This window comes from Carettochelys insculpta, chromosome 13 (assembly GCF_033958435.1).
Source record: "Carettochelys insculpta isolate YL-2023 chromosome 13, ASM3395843v1, whole genome shotgun sequence".
Classification (NCBI taxonomy): Eukaryota; Metazoa; Chordata; order Testudines; family Carettochelyidae; genus Carettochelys; species Carettochelys insculpta.
In genome coordinates this window covers 30,305,033-30,329,972 of record NC_134149.1, presented here as the reverse complement: position 1 = coordinate 30,329,972, position 24,940 = coordinate 30,305,033, and the positions used below count along the sequence as shown (strand labels likewise).

The 24,940-nt window shown below is 48.4% G+C and overlaps 1 protein-coding gene across 1 annotated transcript in view; it reads right to left on the bottom strand.

The window, feature by feature from the left end:
• LOC142020423 (connector enhancer of kinase suppressor of ras 2-like) overlaps positions 1-24,940 on the bottom strand; it is a 581,534-nt gene that overhangs the window by 101,339 nt on the left and 455,255 nt on the right. Inside the window, exon 15 of the mRNA XM_075008216.1 lies at positions 18,739-18,773. Coding sequence (XP_074864317.1) covers positions 18,739-18,773 — 35 coding nt within the window. The remainder of the gene's footprint in view (positions 1-18,738; positions 18,774-24,940) is intronic.

Sequence of the window (24,940 nt, the reverse complement as noted above, 5' to 3'; positions counted from 1 at the left end):
TTGCATTCTGGGTATTTGTGCCACTGTGTTATGGGAAAAAATGTGCCACAAGTGCTTGTGGGTGTCTGATGTTAACATCCCAGAGTGCGATGGCCCACACCCCCACGGATGGAAAAGCAAAGGGCCATACCAAGGAATTTTGTGTCTTTTTTGGGCTGTTTTCCAAAAGCCTGCTCCTGGCTCATGCCACTGCACAGTGCTAGCACAGATCCCGAACAGCTTATAGCTGTTGCACAGTGTGTTACGGCCACTTCCCAAAGCATTATGCAGTATTGTGTTAGAGAAAGTCAGTGGGGGGACGAGATGGGTTTGGATGATTTGGAGGATGATACGAGAGAACTGGAGAACAGGAATGCAGCGCTGCTGGCTGCTCTGAATGCATTGCTTGCAGCGGAGCACCGGTTCTGGAGATGTGAAACCAGCACACACTGGTGGGACTGCACCCTGAGTGCCCCACGTGTACCCTTCGTGATCATGCCCCACGAAATATTCTAATAAATGTCTACATTTCGCTTGCTGACTCAGTCTGCTCATCACTGATTCTTCACCCCACGCAGAAATGAGAGCCAGGAACTCTCTGTGGCTCCATGCTGGAGCTCTTTTGTGACCCTGAGAACTCACATCCTGAGAAGAACCCTGAGTAGTCATGATGGTTAGATGACTTGATGTGATGGCTACATATGATGGATGGCTCCTGTGGTGTGTTATGCATGCTGGTCAGAAAGAAAATGAATTCAAATGCCCAGGCTTCATGTTACCTAATTCCTGCATACCTGGAGAGCAGCAGAGGTGAAAGTGGCCAGAATGGACACCTTTGGGGCATTGTGGGATACCTGTGGGCCACCCCGGAGGCCAATAGAATCAATTTAAAAGAGCATTGTTTCCGCATTAGCATTAATTCAACCTTTTAAATTTGAACTTGGCGTTACACTGCCTTGGAGGGTCGACATGAGGAAATCAACCTTAGCTCCCCTTAAAATTAATCTAATGGTATTTGCAGTGAAGATAGTAACATTGTAAAACTGAGCTAGTGCCTTAAAATTGACTTTATGCTGTAGTGTAGACATACGCTAAATTAAGAGACAACAGACAGAAGGAGAAATACAAAGATGTTTCAGTAGTCCAGCAACCCTAGTCACTGTTCAGATTTTTGTAGAAATCATGACAGAGGAGAGTTTAGAAAGGATTTGCAGGTGAATAACGAGATAGCTTTGTGGATATTCATGGCAAGCATCTTTCAAACATGAGGGGCAGCACGGGAGAAAGCGTAAAAGTACCTGAAAATTTAACACGTGTGCAATGAAGGCTGCCATCATGGGCCGATTGGAAGTGAGCCTCAACTACCCTGTAGTGAATGAGAGATAATAGGTAAGATAGGACTTGGCTGTGAAGGCAATTGAAAATAAATATAAAAATCCCTTACATTTGATGCAGTAGAGAAGGGAAAGTTAGTGGAGGGATGCAAAGAGGTTGGTGTCAAAGTGAAAATGACAGGCACAGAATATAATTTTTGCAGCAGTGTTCTGAATGGATATGAAAGTACAAAAGTGCCTCTGTCACAGCCAGAGAGAAGGAAATTGCAGTAATGAGGGCTTGGACAAGAGTTATAGATGCGCAGATGAACAGAAAGATGTGATGATGATGTTATGCAAAAACCATTGGTGAAGTTAAGACACAGCTTGAGAATGAGGACCTAGAGAGGAGTGTGGCTTGAAGAACACAGGATTGGCAGGGGGTGTTACCCACAGTAAACATAAAGGGAGGCAGCATGGTGTTCTTGAGAGGGGGAAGATTAGCAGCTCCATTCTAACCATGACCTTGAAGCTGATGGCTAGACATCTGCAAAGCGATGTCAAAGAGGCAGTCTGAGATTTTAATTTGAACAGAAGATAACAGGTCTGGAATAGGCAGGTGGATTGGTAAGTTTTTAATATAGAGACAGTAATTGAATTTGTGTTTGTGGATGAGATTACCTAGAAATAAGGCACAGAAGATGAGACCAATGATCGATACCTATAGAACCCCACAAAAAGTTGGAGGGCAGATGACAAGGCCATACTGAAGGCCTAATTAGAGATATCTGAGCAAAATGAGAAGAGTACGAAGAGCCAATGGAACATAAGATGTCAAAAAGAGCATGGCCAGTGGTGTTGTGGTGGCTGGCAGGTCACATAAGATGATGACAGAGTCCTGGTTCTTAGTTTAAGCTAAGAACAAAATATTTAAATCTTCTGAAAAGAATTATCTCAAACTGGAAGTATCCTAGATATGTTTGTTCAGATGTACTTTCCCTTTGTCACATCAGAGTATTCCAGACAGGTGAAATTTAGCTCAAGAGTCCAACCAATATTAAGGTAATCAGGACATCCCAGGCCAGTCCTAATATTCTGTCACACCCTCTAGTCAGAGAACCCCCACAAAACTAATTGGGAGTAAGGGAATGTTGAAGTGGGGCACTTATTTCAAAGCTTGCCCACATCTACACTGCCAGTCCACATTTCAAAGTCTGCACTTCGAAATTTACAAGGCCACCATTATGCTAATGAGGTGCTGAATATGCATGTCAGTGACTCATTAGTCTGCTTCAAACTGCCTCATTACCATGCCCCCTCCAACAGGAGAGGGAGAGTGTAGAAGTAGCCTTATATTGGTGGGGAGGGCAGGAGGTCCAGTCAGGCCAATGGGGCTACATGCAGGGATACAAATTCTGCAGCTGCCCAAAGTTTGTAGTTTGGCAAGGCACAGAAAATTTGCTGAGACGTCAGACCTTTGGTCACCGCTCATCCACTATAAATTGGGGCTCACATAATTTTCTGTGCCTAGATAGGCCACAGATTAAAGGTAATTTCTTTTCACAATCAGTGGCAAAGAGAGTCATTCACTTTAACGACCATGGTGAACAATTTCAAAAATATTAGTAGCAAGAATTCTATATAAGTCCTAAAAATATACCCACATACAACCACATAGGTGAAGTTTCAGATTGTTTTTTCTTTTCTTTTGGCAACTGCTCCTTAGTCATAAAACTGCTTTTAGCAATTACAGCCAGACAACCACTTATCATGGGTGTGGCCAAGCTCCCTGTGGTCCCATAAAGTTTGTTTACAGCAACCAGCCCTGGCTCTCAGTGATCTGTGCAGTTAATTAGTTGTAATTTACTTCTAAATGTCTTCTAAGAGCCCAGGAAGCAGTGGAAGAGTTGATAATGTGATAGAAAATATTGACCTTCCATCATTCAGCAAATTCTCTCATCTGGCACCGGTCAGGTCCTGAGCATGCCACACGAGAGAGGTTCAACCTGTAGTTAGTAGCTACTGAAGAATCAATATGAAAGTGCAGAGAGCCCTTTAAGAAGAAAAAAAACCATGCACTTTGGAAATAAAACACAAAGCATTTCTAATGTGCTGTCAATATAAATAGAAAAGGCAGAAGCATGGCTGCATGGGACATAAATGTATCTTACAAGGAAATCACACTAGTCAAATTGCAGAGACAACTCTCACACTGTGTAAAATTCACACGTTCTCAAGTGAAACCACCATAGATAAGATGAAGAAAATAGAAAAGCAGAGCCAAGGTAAAAGGAAAATTATTTCTGATATTTAAACTTGATAAATTAACAACATTTGGACTCATACTTGTGTTAAAAGTAGCTTGGGGTAGACAGAAGCAGAGGACAATCGTTATTATAAAGTCATACAGTACCATTACATACTATTACAAAGTGCTATTTTTAAAGGAAATACTCTAGAATGGAATTTTGTAACTTCAAACAAAATGCCCCAAATCCATTTAGCCACAAAATTAATCATGCATTTTTATAGATACCGAATTAACTCGTAGGGTATGGAAATCCTCCATGTATTCACTGAACTTAATACAACCTTGGCAGGAGCAATAAGCGCTTCCCGTATCATAGGTCGCTAATGTGCCTAATTTCTGCTCTATGGAGATTGCTGTTCAGTCTCTGACACTGGGCCCCTCTGCTGACACTTAGAAGTGTACAATTTCTGATGATGTCCAGTGCTGGTGCTAGTCCACTGGGGGTCCTCAACTGGAATATTTTTGCTTCTCTAATATTAAAACAGGCAAGTTCTTACAATAAACGTTCTTATAATAATAGGGGCCCATTGAGCTGCTTGAGGCCCTGAGCAATTGCAACTGGTGACGATCCCTGTCCACTACAAACGGGACTAAGACCACAAACTCATTTAATGTAATCCCCCAAATTCCAGGCCAGGCCAATATCTTTCTGTACAAGTTGCTGGGTAAGTTTTAATGTTTTGAATGTTCAGTACAGGAAAACCCCCTAACACATGAATCTGAGGCTATTCAGAAAGGAAACACCACTAATCTGTTATGTTTATTATAGTGTATTGCCACCCATTGTATAGACCACACCAGTGTCATTAGTGCATTCTAGGAACAGTGTTTGGGGGGATTTAAATGAGCAGTGGTGTGGGACCACAGGCAAGAAGAAGGATGGAGGAAGGAAGTGGTCGAGTGAGGAGGGCAAGATAAGAGGTCATACAAATAATTACAGCAAAGCCAGGTGAGAACTCACAAAGTAAACCTCAAAAGATATATCACTGAATAAGCACCCAAAATTTTACAGGACCTAGTAGAATGATATCTTCAAAACATTCACTTTTCATCAACTGTTAATAACTATATCCAACCACATGGAATCCAGGAGCTAGTTTGCTGACTTCAGATACAGACATATTCTTTCAAACTGAGTTATATGTGGCTTTCGTATAGAGGAAGTGTGCAACTTAGTCCACAGCTTCTATAAACACACAGGACACAAAACTACTTAGTGGCAGTTTTAGTTTGCCTAATTAATAAGTGCATGATTGGATCAGCAACTTTTAATGCTGATTATTTCAAAACTGTTCTATCAAATGTGTCCCCTTTAATCCATGCTAGTGAACAAGTCAGTTGTGTTGCTTTGTGAGCCAAAAGTTAGCACCTCCCTGAGGCAGGTTAATGAAGGCTGCAGCAAACAATTAGAAATAGTTATGTAAATTGCTAACAGGATTAGCTCAAATGATTCCAGCCATCTGAGCTTTGACCTGTACAACATCAGATATAACTGAATTAGTAGCAGTAGGGATTTTTCAGACTTCTGCAATGTAATGTGCAGTAGAAGCAGTGGGATGGACAGTCACTATGGGCCTCAGGGCAAGGTGTGTGTGTGGGGTGGGGGCAGGACCAAGGCTGAAGGGGTGGGCCTGGCCTGGGCAGCCAGCCCTGCTCCCCTTCCCCACAGCTGTGCAGAGCAGTGCTGCCACAGCACTTCAAAGGGGCCCAGAAATCCAGGTGCTGGGCCTGCCAATGGAGTAGCTCTGAGCCCATTTGAAATGCCAGGCCCCAGGGCAACTGCACCCCCTGTCCCTTCCCCTCCCCAGTCCCTCACTGATGGGCCTGAGTACAAGATATTGCTAAAATCATCCTGACTTGACTCAAATTGGGCTGTTTTTGCTTAATCATAAATAGTCAGGAAAATCCCCACAACTTTCCCCTTTGCATCTCTGACACTACTCCTTCATCTCAGAAACAATGGAACATAGTTGAGGCCTCTCAATGATGTTACTTAATCAGCTCAGAAGGTGCCTGTGAAGTGAGGTGATGATGTCACATCTGGTACCAAGTCCATCACCTTTGCAGGACATTGAATCACTAGGGAATAAAAAGATGTACCTGAAAAGCATAAAAGACTTTCGCAGATGCCAGTACAACGTGGTGCAGGAAATCCACAACATTTGGCCACTTGATTAGGTGAATTTGATTGTGTGGCGGGAAGAGTCTGAAGCAAGGCCGTAGCGAGCTAATTTTGCGCCTGTGGCAAGAACATACAATTGCGCCACCCCATATATTCATACTAGTCATTTTATAGATAAAAGGAAAAATACATAAATAACAATAATAGGAATAGTACCACACTGCTCATGCGGTCTGCGGTTAGAGCAGGGCCTGGGGGGCCTGGCTCTGGGGCAATGGAGGAGGGTTGAGTTCAGGAGTCTGTTGCTCATAAGCATTCTGAAAATCTGGCAACCCTAGTCAGTGGCCTGGCCTCTCATGCAGCTGCTGGGGATCCCCAGAGCGTGAGACGCCGCCCAGAGCCACCTGGTGCAGCCACAGGGCAAACGCAGCCGGGAGCCAATGTGTGTCTCGCAGGTGGCCTCCTTTAAATGGCTGCTGCTGGCCAGCTCCTGCCAGGGGGTGTAGGGTGGGCAGCAAATGCACCCAGCCTGGCTGCCAGCAGGCCAAGAGCCCTGAAGGTCTGCGCCCTTGCACCTGCATTGCACATGGAAGGCAGAGCCGCCATGGCAGTAGGAAGGTGCTGGGTGTAGACGTGAAGGTCAGAAGGGATGGGAGGTACCACCTAACTGATTAGCAGAGAGCCCACATCCACCCCCAGCTGGCAGCATGTGTTCCCACTGGTGGTACACATCTGCACATGCCCCTGTGCACAGCACCACCCACAGCCCCTGCCCCTGTGCACAGCACCACCCACAGCCCCTGCCCCTGTGCACAGCACCACCCACAGCCCCTGCCCCTGTGCACAGCACCATTCACAGCCCCTGCCCCTGTGCACAGCACCACCCACAGCCCCTGCCCCTGTGCACAGCCCTACTCACAGCCCCTGCCCCTGTGCACAGCAACTCCCACACCTCCGACTCTGTGCACAGCACCACCCACAGCCCCTGTCCCTGTGCACAGCACCACCCACAGCCCCTGCCCATGTGCACAGCAACTCCTACACCCCCTGACTCTGTGCACAGCACCACTCACAGCCCCTGCGCACACCAACTCCCACAGCCCCTGTGCACAGCCACAGCCCCTGCCCCTGTGCACAGCAACTCCAACAGACCCTGCCCCTGTGCACAACCCCACTCACAGCCCCTGCCTCTGTGCACATCAACTCCCACACCCTCTTCCCCTGTGCACAGCACCACCCACAGCCCCTGTCCCTGTGCACAACCCCACCCACAGCCCCTGTCCCTGTGCACAGCAACTGCCACACCCTCTACCCCTTCAAACAGTGTCACCCTCCCTCCCTCCCTCCGCCTGTGCAGAGCACCACTTGCACTCCCTGATCATGTACACAGAACGCTACCACAGACACTTTACCCACAGCACCACCTCCAAACCCCCTGCCCCTGCACCTGCCACCACACTCACACCTGCCCCTGTGCACAGTGCCACTGCCATCAGCAAACCCTGCCCATGGTATTACCAGGGCTTCCACACTCACTGCCCCTGCACACATCACCACTACACACACCTGTCTTGACACACAGGGCCACCAGCACACCCTGCCCTGCACACAGCCCCACTTGCACACACCCTGCCCTGCACACTGCCCCACTTCTACACACCCTTCCCCTGCACACTGCCCCACCTCCACACACCCTGCCCTGCACACTGCCCCACTTCCACACACCCTGCCCTGCACACTGCCCCACTTCTACACACCCTGCCCTGCACACTGCCCCACTTCCGCACACTCTGCCCTGCACACTGCCCCACTTCCACACACCCTTCCCCTGCACACTGCCCCACTTCTACACACCCTGCCCTGCACACTGCCCCACTTCCGCACACTCTGCCCTGCACACTGCCCCACTTCCACACACCCTGCCCTCCACACCGCCCCACTTCCGCAAACCCTTCCCCGCACACTGCCCCACTTCCACACACCCTGCCCTGCACACTGCCCCACTTCCACACACCCTGCCCTGCACACCGCCCCACTTCCGCAAACCCTACCCTGCACACCGCCCCACTTCCACACACCCTGCCCTGCACACTGCCCCACTTCCACACACCCTGCCCTCCACACCGCCCCACTTCCACACACCCTGCCCTGCACACCACCCCACTTCCGCAAACCCTTCCCCGCACACTGCCCCACTTCCACACACCCTTCCCCGCACACTGCCCCACTTCCACACACCCTACCCTCCACACCGCCCCACTTCCACACACCCTGCCCTGCACACTGCCCCAATTCCACACACCCTGCACCGCACACAGCCCCACTTCCACAGACCCTGCCCTGCACACTGCCCCAATTCCACACACCCTGCCCTGCACACTGCCTCACCTCCACACACCCTGTCCCTGCTCATTACCCCACTTTTGCACACCCTGCCCCTTTACAGTGCCCCACCATCCCACACCCTGTACCTGCAGACACAGGGCCGCCGGCACTTACATACACCTGCCTCTTGGTTCAGCACCACAACCACTTACACCCTGCCCATACGCACTTCCCTGTCTCAACACACACTTCCACCAGCATTTACACACACACACAGAGGCTGCCCATAGGCACAGCACATTTTACACGTTTACACACCCACACTGCTTGAACACAGCACTAGCAGCACTCCACACACACCCTTGGCCCTGCACACCGCACCACCTCCCACATTACTATCTTGGCTCTGCACCCAGTGTCATTATCACACCCACCCGGCCCATCCCTCCCTTCCTGCACTGCTCCACCGCCGCCTGCTGTGAGTAGCTGCTTGGGGTGCCAGCCGCACTGAGCTGGGAGAGATGGGGACATGGTGGGTCCACCACACACAGCCCCGCCCACCGCCAGCGAGCCCAGGGGAACCAGCCACAGTCCTCCTGGCCTCTGCCTGGCCTCCCTCCTACCTCCCGTTTCCAGTGTGGGTGCAAGGGAGCAGACCTGCAGGACCTGAACGTACTGCCTGCCCGGCTCTCCCTGGGGGAACAGGCCGGTAGTAGCCACTTAAACAAGGCTACCCACTAGGCGCACAGAGGTTCCTGGCTGTGGCAGCCCTGTGGCTGCGCCCGGCAACTTGCGGCAGTGTCCGCCCCGTAGGGATCTCTAGCAGTCATGTGGGAGGCCAGGCTACTCTAGGGATGCCAGATTTTCAAAATGCTTATGGGGGACAATGTCCCCTCCCTCCCCTAGTGCCAGGCACCCCCAGCCCCCACTCTAACCTAATCCCCCTCCCTCCCCCAGTGCCAGGCACCCCCAGACCCCACTCTAACCTAATCCCCCTCCCTCCCCCAGTGCCAGGCACCCCCAGACCCCACTCTCACCTAGTCCCCCTCCCTCCCCCAGTGCCAGGCACCCCCAGACCCCACTCTAACCTAATCCCCCTCCCTCCCCCAGTGCCAGGCACCCCCAGACCCCACTCTCACCTAGTCCCCCTCCCTCCCCCAGTGCCAGGCACCACCAGCCCCCACTCTCACCTAGTCCCCCTCCCTCCCCCAGTGCCAGGCACCCCCAGACCCCACTCTAACCTAATCCCCCTCCCTCCCCCAGTGCCAGGCACCCCCAGACCCCACTCTCACCTAGTCCCCCTCCCTCCCCCAGTGCCAGGCACCCCCAGACCCCACTCTAACCTAATCCCCCTCCCTCCCCCAGTGCCAGGCACCACCAGCCCCCACTCTCACCTAGTCCCCCTCCCTCCCCCAGTGCCAGGCACCCCCAGACCCCACTCTAACCTAATCCCCCTCCCTCCCCCAGTGCCAGGCACCACCAGACCCCGCCTAATCCAAACCCCCTTCCCACACCCAGAGCCAGGCAGCCCCAGCCCCCACTCTAACCTAATCCCCCTTCTTCCCCCAGTGCCAGGCACCACCAGCCCCCTCTCTAACCTAATCCCCCTCCCTCCCCCAGTGCCAGGCACCCCCAGACCCCACTCTAACCTAATCCCCCTTCCTCCCCCAGTGCCAGGCACCCCCAGACCCCACTCTAACCTAATCCCCCTCCCTCCCCCAGTGCCAGGCACCACCAGCCCCCACTCTCACCTAATCCCCCTCCCTCCCCCAGTGCCAGGCACCCCCAGCCCCCACTCTCACCTAATCCCCCTCCCTCCCCCAGTGCCAGGCACCACCAGACCCCGCCTAATCCAAACCCCCTTCCCACACCCAGAGCCAGGCAGCCCCAGCCCCCACTCTAACCTAATCCCCCTTCTTTCCCCAGTGCCAGGCACCACCAGCCCCCTCTCTAACCTAATCCCCCTCCCTCCCCCAGTGCCAGGCACCCCCAGACCCCACTCTAACCTAATCCCCCTTCTTCCCCCCAGTGCCAGGCACCACCAGCCCCCACTCTAAGCTAATCCCCCTCCCTCCCCCAGTGCCAGGCACCCCCAGCCCCCACTCTCACCTAGTCCCCCTTCCTCCCCCAGTGCCAGGCACCACCAGACCCCACCTAATCCAAACCCCCTTCCCGCACCCAGAGCCAGGCAGCCCCAGCCCCCACTCTAACCTAATCCCCCTTCTTCCCCCAGTGCCAGGCACCACCAGCCCCTTCTCTAACCTAATCCCCCTCCCTCCCCCAGTGCCAGGCACCCCCAGACCCCACTCTAACCTAATCCCCCTCCCTCCCCCAGTGCCAGGCACCCCCAGACCCCACTCTAACCTAATCCCCCTTCCTCCCCCAGTGCCAGGCACCCCCAGACCCCACTCTAACCTAATCCCCCTCCCTCCCCCAGTGCCAGGCACCCCCAGACCCCACTCTAACCTAATTCCCCTCCCTCCCCCAGTGCCAGGCACCCCCAGCCCCCACTCTAACCTAATCCCCCTCCCTCCCCCAGTGCCAGGCACCCCCAGCCCCCACTCTAACCTAATCCCCCTCCCTCCCCCAGTGCCACGCACCCCCAGACCCCACTCTAACCTAATCCCGCTTCCTCCCCCAGAGCCAGGCAGCCCCAGCCCCCACTCTAAGCTAATCCCCCTTCCTCCCCCAGTGCCAGGCAGCCCCAGCCCCCACTCTAACCTAATCCCCCTCTCTCCCCCAGTGCCAGGCACCCCCAGCCCCCACTCTAACCTCATCCCCCTTCCTCCCCCAGAGCCAGGCCGCCCAGCCCCCTTTACAGCCCACCCTCCCCTACAATCAGGCACCCCAACCCCCCACTCTAACCCCAGTACCCTCCCTCCCCCAGAGCCAGATCACCCCAGCCCACCTACCAACTTTATATTCTGGCAACCCACTGGAGCTGCTGCTGAAGCAGTGAACAACAGAGCACTTCACTGGTTCTGCCATGCTGGGCCACAGCCGCCCAGGCCCAGGCAGCATCAGGCTGCAGGAGCCTTGCTGTGGAAATGGTGGTGTCAGGGTCTGCCCCCTCTGCTGCTGCCACATGTGCTCGTCCCACCATGTGGTGGGACCCATGGGTGGAGGGGTGCCCGCGTGTGCAGCTCTTCCTGTGCCGGACACCTGGGGGTGGAGCTGGCGCACAGCAGGGCAGCGTGTGGCTGCCCAGCGCAGTCTCTGGCTATGCCATGTCTGCTGCCTGCCCCCGGCCTGGCCCCACACCCCACGGGGACCTGCTGTGCGGCCCCATGACTGGGGCTCAGGGCTTAACAAGGTGTACTTCCATGGGTTTTAAGGCTTGCAAGGTGTGAGATGAGGTTGAGGCAGTATGTGCCAGTTGCAGAAGAGGCCTAAATTCTAGTTCTTATCTTTCAGGCCTGGGCCGTTACAGGCAATTTAAAAATATTTCCAGTTGTTGTGCTACGTAGGACTCTTCTGCAACTAGCACACACTGCCTCGGCCTCATTTTACACTGTGCAAGCTTTAAAAGACATGAAAGTGCACCTGTGCTGATGAAAACAGCTCCTTTGTCTTAAGTGGCCGATACAAATGGATCTCAAAAATTCCAGAGAGCTTTGAAAGAGCTGCAAGCACCCTGAGAGTCAAAGACATGTATACTGATTTATGAGTGATGAATTACTGGTACAGTGGCTAACCCATATTTTCTAGTGTTTCAAAAAGAAATCCTACTTGCAACAATTCCACTAACAAATTGAAATAGTTTGTTATTTCTGCTTGTACTAGATATCACCAAATGAATGCATCTGCCAACACAGAACTGCCGCATAACGGCTACACGAAGAGCCATTCTACGTGTGGTGCCATTCACATGCATTTATAGTCCACTCAGATTCCTCTTTGTGAACACAATTTGCATTTTTCAACAGAGGAAAAGTACATTTTTTAAAAACCGCACAATAAGGTAAATTATGGTCCAGCTCTTCATCTGTCACAAATTAATCACTCCATTGAAATGTAAGGAGTTGCACTGATTTCCACCCGTGAGGACGTGTCCTGGAAACGTAACTAACTACTCCTTCATCACATGGCTAACATCTGAGGAAGAGGAGCCTCATAGCTGATGTTCACATAGACTAGAGAACAAAGTTTACCTCACATAATTGTATCATGCTATTTTTCTGTATATCACCCGGTCAAGGTAATTAAATCCATCTTTAAAGGAAAAGTCACAATTATGCCAGAGCAACCGAACCTTCCATCTCCTAGGACAACTGCTGTCATTTTGGCTGCTCTACAGCTGACAAGCTACTGTAAGCAAATCTTGAAACAATGGCCATAAGTTTGGTCTGGAAGATAAGAACATTGCCTTGAATGTTGTGACATCACATCACTCCACAGGCTGATTCAATAACAGCATTTCATGGGCCTCAATTCTTGCTGAGATTAAAGAATAATTTATGACACAAAGCCACAAAGGGACTAATAAAAGGGGGAAAAATGAGGATCCTCCTACGCTTCTGTGAGTAAGAGAAAATGACATCTTAATTCGGGTCAACTCAGCATGATTTTAACTTTCTTCTACAATTCGTTCTATACATAACATTGCAGAAATCTGAAAAACATCCCTGCTACTAATTTAGTTCTACCTTTTATCTAGCTTTTGGTACGTAGATTGGGTTATGGTAACCATGTATCTTGTTGAAATACACATTTTACACATCTGGTTAGATACTGCTTACTCCACTGGTAATGGATAGAAGTTTAAATAATAATAATAATAATAATTCAGTAATAAAATGTTCTGTCATGCATTACAGATATGTTCTCCATTAACTGTGGGATCTAACTGCAGGCTGAATCTCTCTCTTAGTTTTATTAAATTATTTGACCAATGACTAAGTTTTAAAAAGTACCTGCTGACAACTCCACCTTGGAGTTTTCTGGTATTTATAAAAGTTACAAGATGAAGAAAAGAAAGGGTATGTAAGGATAACATCCACAGAGTGAAGTCAGAAGAATTCACACCTCCCCCTTGTACCATAATAGTCTCATTTTGGCATTGATTTGGAAGGGTTACAAAACAGATTCCCGTAAAACCCAGTATAAGATAACCCCTATGGCAGGTGACTAATGGTTTCTTAAGAGACCTAATAATTACTTCCATAAGAGATGCTGCCATCTTGTTCTCCCAAAGAGAGGCAATGACAATCTCTTCAATGGGTAGACTCAATACAGTCTACCTACAAGCCTTCACTCATGGTTCATGGCTCCTTGCTGAACAGATTTGCATGCTTTCCTGATTTTGTGTGAAGGTGGCTGTTATATGTCCTTCTTCTCTACAAGCTGGAAATAAAAACATGCCCTTTGATCAGAAGGTATACATCAGGTAGCCAACAAGGTCTGGTGACCAACGGAAGGTAGATTTTTAAATTTAAAATTGGGGAACAAAAAAGGTATGGCTGAGCTGCCTCTGAGCCCTGGTGATCCCTTCAGGCTATGGGAAACCAAAGTAAAATACTGCATCTCTGAACGTCCTCATTTATACCAGGGACCAGTCTTGTGACCAGATGGCCTCAGGATAATAGTGTGTGTATATAAAAGCATTCTTCAGATTTTTTGCCACACCTCCTAAGCTTTGTCAAATGCAGTTTGGCCTCAGCTCAGGATTATGATCCTTATATTTAAGTTAATGAGAAGTACAGATAGGATATTAAGCACCTCCAGTTTTTCATTTCTTGAGCATTGATCTAGTCAGATGTAAAACTGACAAGGGATCCAATAGGAAGTTAAAGTAACCTCTCAGCAGCAGGTTTATTTGTGTCAGGAGTCACAGGAAGGGCTGCAATTCGGGGCAGGCAACCGCCTAGGGTGCCAGGCTTAGGGGGTGCCAGACTTGGATGCTGTTTTTGTTGTTAGCAACAAAAGAGGAAAGAAAATGTTTGAAGTAAAATGTTTCAGGTGGTCTGTAGATTGATCAATTTTTCATGATCCTGCAAAAACTTTCTAGAAGGATATAGAGTCTTGTGGAGCCTTCTAGACTTTGAGAACTATGAATGTTTTCAGCCAGGCTCTGATAGGTGTATGAGGGACATGGCACTGGCACTCAGTCAGTGAGACATAAAAACTAAGTGAAGTGAAATAATAGGGTGCGATATTATGAACCTGTGAAAATGTAAATATATTGTCTTATATGACATGATAGATCATTCATCCAAGTCATAAAATGGTCTTCTAATGCAACAAAAACAAGGTACTGAAAAGCTTAACAAACGGAGGGCAAGGTGTAGATGTTCCTTACCTGGGGAATCATTTGGTTTAGGGCTGTAGTCACAAGCACAACCTTATATAATTGAAAACAGCTAAAAATATCTGAACGGGCTCAGAATATACCACTTTGTCATTTAAAACGTTCATTGAAGCTTTTATTACCGGTTTTCAATTTTTGACATTGAGAGTAAGAAGTAGCATGTTGCCTACAGCACTCGATACCAAATGTTTTCTTTCAGCCTTAGTGGAACTATGAGTGACTGCATCACTCATTCAAAAGTCGTGAAGTGAAAACTACTAAGAGACAGACAAAAGGGACCAAATGCATCAATGGTGTGACCTTACTGACTTCAAATTCCATTACAAAAATAAATGTTTGTAATGAGAACATACATGGAATTTTACTTCCTGCTCCAAGGAACATAAATCAGCAGCATACCTCACTTTTAAATGCAAATATAAGAAAATACTGTATATGTGAAAATAAGTCTACAAAATATTTCTCCCTGTTTTTCTCCTGAATGTGAATTACAGTGGTTGAAATAACTTATTTTTTTAAGCAGGTGGTGTTACTGAGGATGCGATTAATACAGTACCATTCTAAGGGCAGGTCTACACTAGACCTGAAAGTTGATCCTAGATACACAATTCCAGCTATGACAATTGCATAGCTGGAATTGACTTATCTAGGATCGACATATCTGGTTGTCCTCACTAAGGAAGGTCTATGGGAAAAACTCTCCTGTTGACCTCCTTTTACTCCTCGTGACAATGAGGAGTAGAGGGGTTGACTGTTGAGTCCTGATAGCTGAATTTCACGTCCCCACCAGGTGCACAAAATCGAACCCCAGAAGATCAATCTCTGGCAAGTGTAGATTAGATGAACCCCAGTGACTAGTTATTCGTACTCATGGAATACGAACGTTAAGAACAGTTGTTACGAGACTTTGTACTGATGACGATTTTCACACACCGACTTCCCCAACAAAAAATGTTCCTTGTGTGTGGAATGACTGTTCATGAAAGCTCTGTGAAGACTATGGCATCTAATACTGTGGCTGAAACTAGAAAATAGGGATTCCACTGCACTCTTGTCACTTGGGGCTATGCTGATCTGTAATACAGCCAGGCAATTTTATGGAAAGTTGAATTTTCTTGCCTTTCGGTTTGAATACTCGGGCAACTTAAATAAAGGAGCATCTTCCGCTTTTCTACCTGGGAGTTTAGCAGCGTGAAGAAACAGAGGAGAATGATGACAGGGATGGAGGAGGGAATCATACTCCCAATGATCCAAACAAAAAAAACTGGGCCATATGTAAGTTGCTACTATGCTCTGCACAGAGCAGCAAAATGCTGCAGGAAAGCCTCTAAGTAGATAGAATGAGAAGCTCGGTGAAATGGCAGAGCTAGGAGCTAGAGAGCTGGAGGCAAGAAGGGATTCACAGTGGGAAATGGTCAATAGTTTTATTGCTTTAAGTAGAAATAACTGTTCCTCTGTGCCTTCTATAACCCTAACAGGATGATATGGTTAGACAAGCAGAACAGCTCTGCAGGGCTCTTCGCCTGTACTCTGTAGTGATGGCACACCTCTGTGGTCACATTGCTCACAGATCTCAGGGCTCCACAAACACCGAGGGTTCCATTCCGCGCTTCTCAATGAATGTGCGAGTTTCGCCATCTTGAAGGAAGACTTAGGCAGGAACTCTGAGTTCCATTCAGAATTTTCTACTCAGATTCCCACCCCACCTCCCATATTTTTCCAGGGAGATTATATTGTGGCCTCATATCTGCATCAGACTAGTCGTCAGCCAATTTCTGTCAACAGTCAAAGCTAGAAAAAAAAAAACAATTCAGGATGAACCACAAAGAACTGCAGACTTCCCCCTTGGGCCTCTGGCGTCTAAAAAATTAGTGATTATGTAGACGATACACACACACACACACACACAGGGGCAGCACTATAGGAAATTGCAACAAAAGTGTCTGAGTGCTTCTTCAGGCCCTTCTTGCTATGAGAAATCAGCAATTTAGGCTCCCTGGACACTATATTTACTTGAAGTTATTTTCTCTAATGGACATATAGTACACTACATTGCATATTGTACAAAACAGGAGTATTTTTCAACATATTTAGGTATGGGGTTTTTAATATGAACCTACTCTGTTATATAAAAACAAACAATTTGTTATAAGATCAGGATCCTGCAAAAGAACTCCATGGGCAGAGCTCTGTGATTGTGCAGAGCCCCAGTGAAGTCAATGGTGCTTTTTCAAAGAGCATTATGCAGCCGTCTTTGACAGCTGTGACCCATAGTTTGTATTGCAGCTGGCAGGTAGTTCTGAATATATTTGGGGTTCGGCTTGTCATTTGGTGGGGCTGGTACTGCTGTGGGGAATAAAGGGTGCCCAGCACTTTCCATTATAAAATAACTTAAGCTGGGAATCAATATGATTCCATGTGATAGAGAGTTTATTTTGTTGTTTAAAAAAGTCACAGAGTGACTATGTTAAAATAATGTGAAGGTTGCAAAGTCAAGCACTGCACAGTTAGGAAATGCCACTATAAAAGTTTCCTGTGTAACCTTACGTTGGCCACATTGCGTGTATGAATTAAAATGTAGGCTTTAATTACATGATTTTTTTAAACCCCATGACTCCTTGCTCATTCAGTGGACAGTACTCTGGTATGGATTACAATTATGTAGTGAATGAGATTCTTTTCTGTACCATTTGTTGCAGAAGTTGGAAGGCACTGAGACAGGGGACTGCACAAGAGAAAGACTCCTAATTAAGAAGGCTGAATGCCACCGTAGAAAGCTCTAGTCAATCCCTGCCACAGAGCTCCTGTTTCACAGAATCATAGGGTTGGAAGAGACCTCAGGCGGTCATCGAATCCAACCCCGCCACTGAAGCAGGACCAATCCCAACTAACTCACCCCAACCAGGGCTGTGTCAAGCTGGAAATTAAAGACCTCTAGGGAAGTCCTCCTCCCTTGGTAACCCATTCCAGAGCTTAACCACTCTCCTAGGCTTAATCACAAAGCCAAAAACTTACACCACAGATGGTAACAAATTATTTGTTCTTTCTTTTATGAGTGCCTAATGTGAGACAGCTGAGGCCAGGTTTCCAGAAGTGCTAAGTGCTCACAACTGCTATTGGAGTTGACTTGGAGTTGTGCTTTGAGCTTAAAAAGGGCTATAAAGAGCTATGAAAAAACAGGCCCTGGGTGTCAAATATTAGGTACCCCAAATACTTTTGACATTAATATTTCTGTGCCTCAGTACCCAACCTGTAAAAGGGGAACATGAATAGTACCAAATCTCACATGGGTGTTGTGAAAATAAATTCATTAGTGTTTATTAGTGAAATATTTGGATTCTATTTTGAAAATACCATCAAAACATGCACAAGAAAATCATTTATTTTTTATGCAGAAGAAGCCTTATGGTTAAATAAGATTTAATGCTGCACAACCTATGAGAAGGATAAAAAGAAATGTTGAATAATTATCCATAAATTGAGCAAGGAAGTGTTTCTATGGAAAAGTAGTTAACGGGAATTTCATTAATTAATTAATAAAAATAATTAAAGACTGTGTCATAATGCATAAGCAGAAGGGGATCTCAATTAATGATGCATGGACGACCTTAAGTCTGTCATTTTCTCATGTTCGACTTTGAAAACTTAATGTTCTTTAGTGGGGTTTATGTACAGTTAATATAGGTTAACCTGTTATATGTTTTGTGAATAATCATTCTAATTGTAAATAAATCAAAGATAGTGTCACTATTATTTATGTTCCTCTGTGTTCTATTAGGCCAAATACAAACACTAAAGAACAAGCTGAACAATAATTGCTCAACCCTCATATTTATTACATAGAGTCTAAGAAAGACAAATATTAGTTTTATGCATATGGGGATAGCATTTTAAAAATATCGATGGAAAAATACATTCAGAAAAACCACTAGTTTATTGTTCATTTCCAAAAATAGGACTACAAAACTTTCATGTGACACTTCTCATTTTCAGAGTGCTTTTGAAACATAAATCCTCATAAACAAGGAATGAGAAAAAGGAAAGCGGAAGACATGTACTCTCTCAACTTCACATTGCAACTTTTTAATTTGTTTTCAATTTCTACCTGCCACTATTTTCAATTTTCAAAAGTTTAAGAAATGCTTTCTGCCTAAAGTCTATATTCATACTTAAAGCTAGTAGCGGGGGAAGCTGTTAAAAATATACTGAGATCAACGTTTTTCTCACTAAAACTTGTAGATTACTTCAGTCTCAGAGAATAAAAATAAAACAATAAAATCCTGCAGAATTGAAAAGGGACAACTTAATTGTGTGAAATATAATGAATAGGGTCTGCAACAGTTTTGTACAGTCAAATGCAAGATGACAAAAAAGAAATTACCTTTCAGAATCTCCACCGATAGTCTCCCCTGCTCTCTGTAGAGAAGAACAAAAAGTAGTATTTAGTATCTGGTTAAAAAAAAATACTTCCTTCTGTGACCAAACCACCCTGTGTATAGGAAAATGAGGTCACAGAAATAAACTGTAACAGCAGCTCAGTAACATGAGGGAAAGAAAACTGAAAACTTAGTTAAATTGCTACTAAAAGTGATTTCACAACAGAGATAGAATGTTAAAAATCAGCATTTATAAAATAAACCTCAACTGATGATGTTATTGCAGTGAAGACTTGTTAAAATACACAGTGGCTGTGTCTACACTACAAAATAACTGAAATATAACTTTGAAGTAGAGCGTCTACACACAAAATACACCCTCCCTTACTTAGAAGTAGGCTTCCCCCGACTTCGAAGTTAAGCATCTATGCACAAGTAGCCCCTACTTTGAAGTAAGGGGCCAGGAAATGATGCAGGCATGGGGTTGCGTGGCAGACAAGCCCTTCCAGGCTTGCAGCCAGCTGACCCCCTAAAGGGCCCCTTGCAACACCCACACCCTGCACGTGCTCAAGGCTCCCAGGCTGTGGACAGCATCAGAGCATGTTCTGGGGAGAACAGCCAGAGACCGTGCCAGCTCACACCCTCCCCAAGGACAATGCCCTCTCCACTCTGGTCAGCCTCCTCACCATGCTGGTTGCTCTGCTATGCCAGCAATGCGCCTGAGTTGCCTGCCTGGGACCCATCCTCCACGCTGCCCCTCCTCTGCTCCCCCCCCCAGTTGACACCAGTGGGCCTACGCCATCAGCACCAAGTGGTGGGACCGGCTGATGCTGGAGGACTGGGACGATAAGCGGTGGCTGAGGGACTTCCGCATGACCTGCCAGACATTTGAGGACCTCCAGCACTGGGACACACAGCCACAGATCTGTCGGCCACCAATTTGGAGTTGGCAAGGCCACCATCAGAGCAGTGATGCTCGAGGTATATCTGGCCCCCAGCATGGACCCACCCTGGGGAGGGAGTGACTGGGAAAGGGGAAGGGGGCCTCCAGGTAAGACGGGGAGGGGGCAGGGCAGCATCCTGGGCAGATGGGGAGTTGGCAGGGGCAGAGGGGCCTCCCAGTCAAGTGTTTGTGGACATCTCCTCCTTCCGTCATTCAAGCCATCAACACCATGCTCCTGTGATATGTCATGACCCTGGGGCACCTGGATGCTACCCTTACTGGTTTCACAGACCTGGGGTTCCCCAATTGTTTTGGAGGCCGGGAGGGGATGCACATGGAGAGCCGGGCTGCGGACCACAGCGGGGATTCCTACATGAACAGGAAGGGGTGCCATTTGGTAGTGCTCCAGGTCCTGGTGGACACGAGGGGCCGTTTCCTGGACATGTGTGGGGGGGGTGGTTGGGCAGGGCCCATGACACCTGGGTGTTCTGGAATTTGTGGCTGGGACACCGAATGCACGTGGGCACGTATGTCCCCCTGTGGGAGCTCCCATTCGGGGACATCACGATGCCCCCCTGCATCATGGCCGATGCCACGTACCCACTGCACCCAAGGCTTAAGCAGCCCTATACTGGCCATGCCATGCTGGCCCAGGACACCTTTAATGATTGCCTCAACCATGGCAGGGGCACAGTACAGTGGGCATTTGGCAGGCTGAAGGGGAGATTTCGCAGCCTCCTCACCAGGCTGGATGTCAGCCTCCCGAATGTCCCCTCAGTGATCGCTGCCTGCTGTGACCTCCACAACCTTTTGGAGGGCTGCTGGGAGCCCTTTATCCAGGTGTGGGCCATGGACTTGGGGGCTGGCTATGAGTAGGCCCCTGCTGCCCCGTGCCACGAGGCACAAAGGGATGGGGTCAGGGTCCGGGAGGCCCTGTGCCAGGCCTTCATGCAGGGCCTGCCCTGATCCCCACAGCCATACTCCACACCACATGCCACCCCACCCCCACACCCCTCACGCTTCTCGCCTCACCACTCTCTCACCAAGGACCAGGGACTTGGGATTAGAGTGGGAACAATGAACTTTACTGTGAGGAATAAAGTATTTCACAAAACACAACAGAACATCATAACCTATTTGGTGTGCAGAGGGGGAGAGGAGGGGGCCTAGGTGGGGGGACTGAACTGTGAGGGGGACTGGGATGGGACAAGGGTTAGTCACCCAGAGGTGCGGGGTGTCAGGAGACACGTCGGCCACATCTGCACCTATTGCCCTGGGTCTGGGGCCCCCTGTGGGGCTGTGACAGGGCCAGGACCAATGGTAGGTAGGGCTGGGGTGCGGGTGCCATGGACTTGGCCTCTGCAGGGTGTGTAGGGGGGGCCACTGGGGCTGAGCCAGCTGCGCCTGCCTCGGTCAGCAGCCACCGAGCTACCTCAAAGCTCTTGGCTGCTGCCAAGTCCACCATACAATGGGCAGCTGCGGGAGGGACAGCTGTGGGAGGGATGGCTGCAGGCTGGGCTGGTGAGGAGGTGGGAGGCTGGGCAAGATGGGCAGCCAAGGCCTGGGCCATGGCGTACATGCTGCCAGCCAGCCTCACCCACACTTCCTGCTCCATCACCAGCCAGTCTCAGAGCACCCCAGTCATCTCCCACACAACCACCTGGTTGCCAGCTGCTTCCTCATCCCCCCAGCGCCATCTCCAGGAGGCCCAGCAGCGGCTGTGGGGGGATGTGGGTTGGGGCAATGGGGCAGCCTCCCGGCCCCCTGAGACTGTGGCCCGCTCCAATGTGCTGTGGTGGCTGACTAGTGAGGGACCTGTGGAGACAGAAGGGGACAGGGGAACGGCCTGTGAGTGCTGGATCCCAACCCTGGGGGGGCTGGACCTCCCGCTCCTTTGCCCCCTGCCCTGGTTCCCTGCGGCCCAATGGCCAGTGAGCCCCATGGGATCCTGGGTGCCCAGAGATTCCTGCTTTGGCGAGGGTTGTCCTGTGTTCCCTTCCCTGTCCACAGGCATGTGGGCTGTGGGGCTGTTCTGGGGGGCCCCCATCCCCAGCCCTCATGACGTCCTGCTCACCCCCTACATATGAACTGCGTGGGCCAGGCTTGGCTCAACAATGCCCAGCTGGGTGTTCTGGAGAGGAGGGCGATGATGAGGGTCCCATTGCTGGAGCTCTCGTCATTGTCCTCAGTGGGCTGGTCTCTGTACGGTGCGGGGGGGGGGTGCCAGTGGGGTCCACCTCCTTGCCACTGTTCGCAGGGGAGACCGGCTGTGTCGATGAGGTCCTCCAGGGTGGCCACCTCCCTCAGCCCCAGGAACCTGTGCAGCTCTTTATAGTGGGGGCAGTGCACAGGCTGTGCCCCCGACCAGCTGGCAGCATCACAAGCTTTGCAGTATGCCTGCTTCAGCTACTTCACCTTTATCCTGATGCTGCTGCTGGCGTGGTCATGGTGGCCTTAGGTGGTGAGGCCACTGGCCAGCTGGTTGAAGGCCTTGGCATTGGGCAGGCGGGCACCAGTTTGCCGAAGGACCCCCTCCTCTCCCTACAGAGCGAGGAGGTCCTTCAGCTCTGCCTCAGACCGGGAGGTTCCCCCCAGCACAGCTCTTGCCTGGGCCCTGTGAGCCCTCGGACCTCTCCTCCAAGGCCCCCAGTTGGGCAGGGGGGTCATGGTGTGCTACCATGGTGGCCAGAGGGTGTGGAGGCTGGCTGAAGCTTCGAGTAGGGGCAATCTGAGGGAGAGCTCATGCTGCCCCTGCTTGTGGCACAGTGTCAGCTTCCTGCCACGGGTTGCCAGGGAGCTGCTTCCTTTAAGGAAGCTGGCAGGGACCATAGAGCCCTGCTCAGGCGTGCCAGATTGTTTCCATCCTCTGAGGGGACCACCTCTTTGATGGATCCCTTACTTCGAAATAAGGAGTACAGAGCATCTACACACACTTAACTTTAAAGTTAAACTTTCCACTACTCCATTCCCGGGAACGGAGTAGCGACTTCGAAGCTAGCCTCCCTTACTTTAAAGTTAACTTCAAAGTAAGTTTGTAGTGTAGACGCACCCAGTGTGTTTAGGATTGAGAAATTCTACTTTCTTTAGCATAGGGCATGCTCTATAATATTTGCATTTCAAATGAACTGACTGGGGATTTTAAGGAAAAGGAGGCAACTCATTTTAGCATACTTTGCTGCACAGAAAATAACCATAGGGTTTATATAAATATTTATATGCCAGAAGTAAGTGATCCATGGATAAAAAAAGAAAATCTTCTGTAAAATGTTTTGTTTATGAAGAACTTAAACCAAGCTTCCCTGAGGTGGAAGACGTTTTCTCATCAGTTAAGAAAGCAATAAAATAATTTATTCTTATGATACCAACTAACAAATACGGGAGTTCTAAAATATTCATGCCATTAATATATTTCAAAACACAGATGAATGAGTGAAAGTTCTTTAAAAATGAACTCTGAAAACTTTTACAATTTAATTAGTAAGATTAATAAACAGTATATTGTAAGAGTCTACGCAGTAGGGCCATTCCTATGCTCTTATGTTCTTAGTGTGAGTGAACTACACACAAATACACAAATACACAGAGCTTCATATGATCATAATTTCTAATAATTTGTGTAAATTCAGAAGCAGGTGAACAATGAATGTCCCAGTAAAACTCCTTTATCAGGTGTTACCGGATACACTCTATGGCCACATCTACACTAGCAAGTTCTTTAAAAAAAATGGGCCCTTTCTGAAAGAACCCATGGAGTGTCTACACACAAAATGTGCTCTTTTGATCTGAAATTGAGAAAACACAGCTCTTTTTCTGACAGCTCTTTTCCTCTCCCAGATGAGGAAGGATACCTTTTCCCAAAAGATTCTTTCAGAAAAGAATCGGAGGGGTAGCCATGTTAGTCTGGATCTGTAACAGCAAGGAAGGGTCCTGTGGCACCTTATAGACTAACAGAAAAGTTTTGAGCATGAGCTTTTGTGAGCACTGAAGTGAGTCTGTGCTCACGAAAGCTCATGCTCAAAACTTTTCTGTTAGTCTATAAGGTGCCACAGGACCCTTCGTTGCTGTTTCAGAAAAGAAGTGCGTGGACACCCCACAGTCCCTTTTTTCAGAAGAGAAGTCCTCATGGAGCCAGAGTTTTCAATCTCTGAGCCGTTCTTTCCAAAGAGCAGGGGCTGTTTGGACACTCTATCAAAAGAGCTGATCATTTTTTTTTAAATCTGCTTTTTTGTGTATGGATGTGCTTTTTCAAAAGAAGTTTTTTTCAGAAGAGATCTGTCAGAAGAAGTTCTTTGGAAAGATTGCTGTAGTGTAGACATAGCCTATGGGGGTTGCACCAATTTAACTGTATGGTGTTCTAAACTGGTATAGCTAAACTGCTATAAAAAGTGAGTGTAGACCAGCTCAAAGAGAGATGATACTTCTTAATGAGATGTATAGTTACACATATAATTTACATTAAGGCATTTCTTGGGTCTGCATCTCCAACTGCTCTCTGGCTGCTTTGAATATGGAAGGATTAATGGATTTGTTAAAAGAAGAAAACAAATATGTCACCAATTAATTTGCTTCTAATTTCTCTGTACTAATCAAATATAGCACAATATAAATTAATGTTACAACTGAATTTCAATTAATAAATGAAAGGTTTAAGTCATCTGCCTTTTCAAACTATACTCAGTAACTGAATCAAGATATAAAATGAGCACAAGAATTACTTCAATACTTTATAGGAAAGTTTAGGAAGAAGAAGATTCTCCTAGGCTGTGTCTACACTAGCAAGATCTTTCAAAAGCTTTTTCAAAAGACAGGTATCTTTTAAAACATCCTGTACAGTGTCTATAGACAAAATGCTTTCTTTCAAAAGTAAATTGAAAGAACATGTGCTTCTTTTGAAAGCACTCTTCTGCTCCCAGATCAGAAAGGTTGCCTTCTTTTGAAAGAATCTTTGGAAAGAAGATGTGTGTAGACGCTCCATGAGCCACTCTTTTGAAAGAGGAGTCCTCCATGGTGCTGGCCAGCTGGGACATGGAGATGTCCTGGCCAGCAATAGCACAACTCTATGTTCCCTGCCTCTGGCCATGTTTAAAGACCCAGGGAAACCCATGGCAGGAAGCTGAAAGGGTGCTGGCAGCAACAAGGACACAAAGTGCCCAGCAGTATGACCTCAGAGCACCCCCCCAGAGCAGACAAAGCCACCTCACCACTGCAATGACCAGCAGCCAGGAGCCCTGTGCCCACGAGTCCCGCCCCACCAAGCCAGCTGA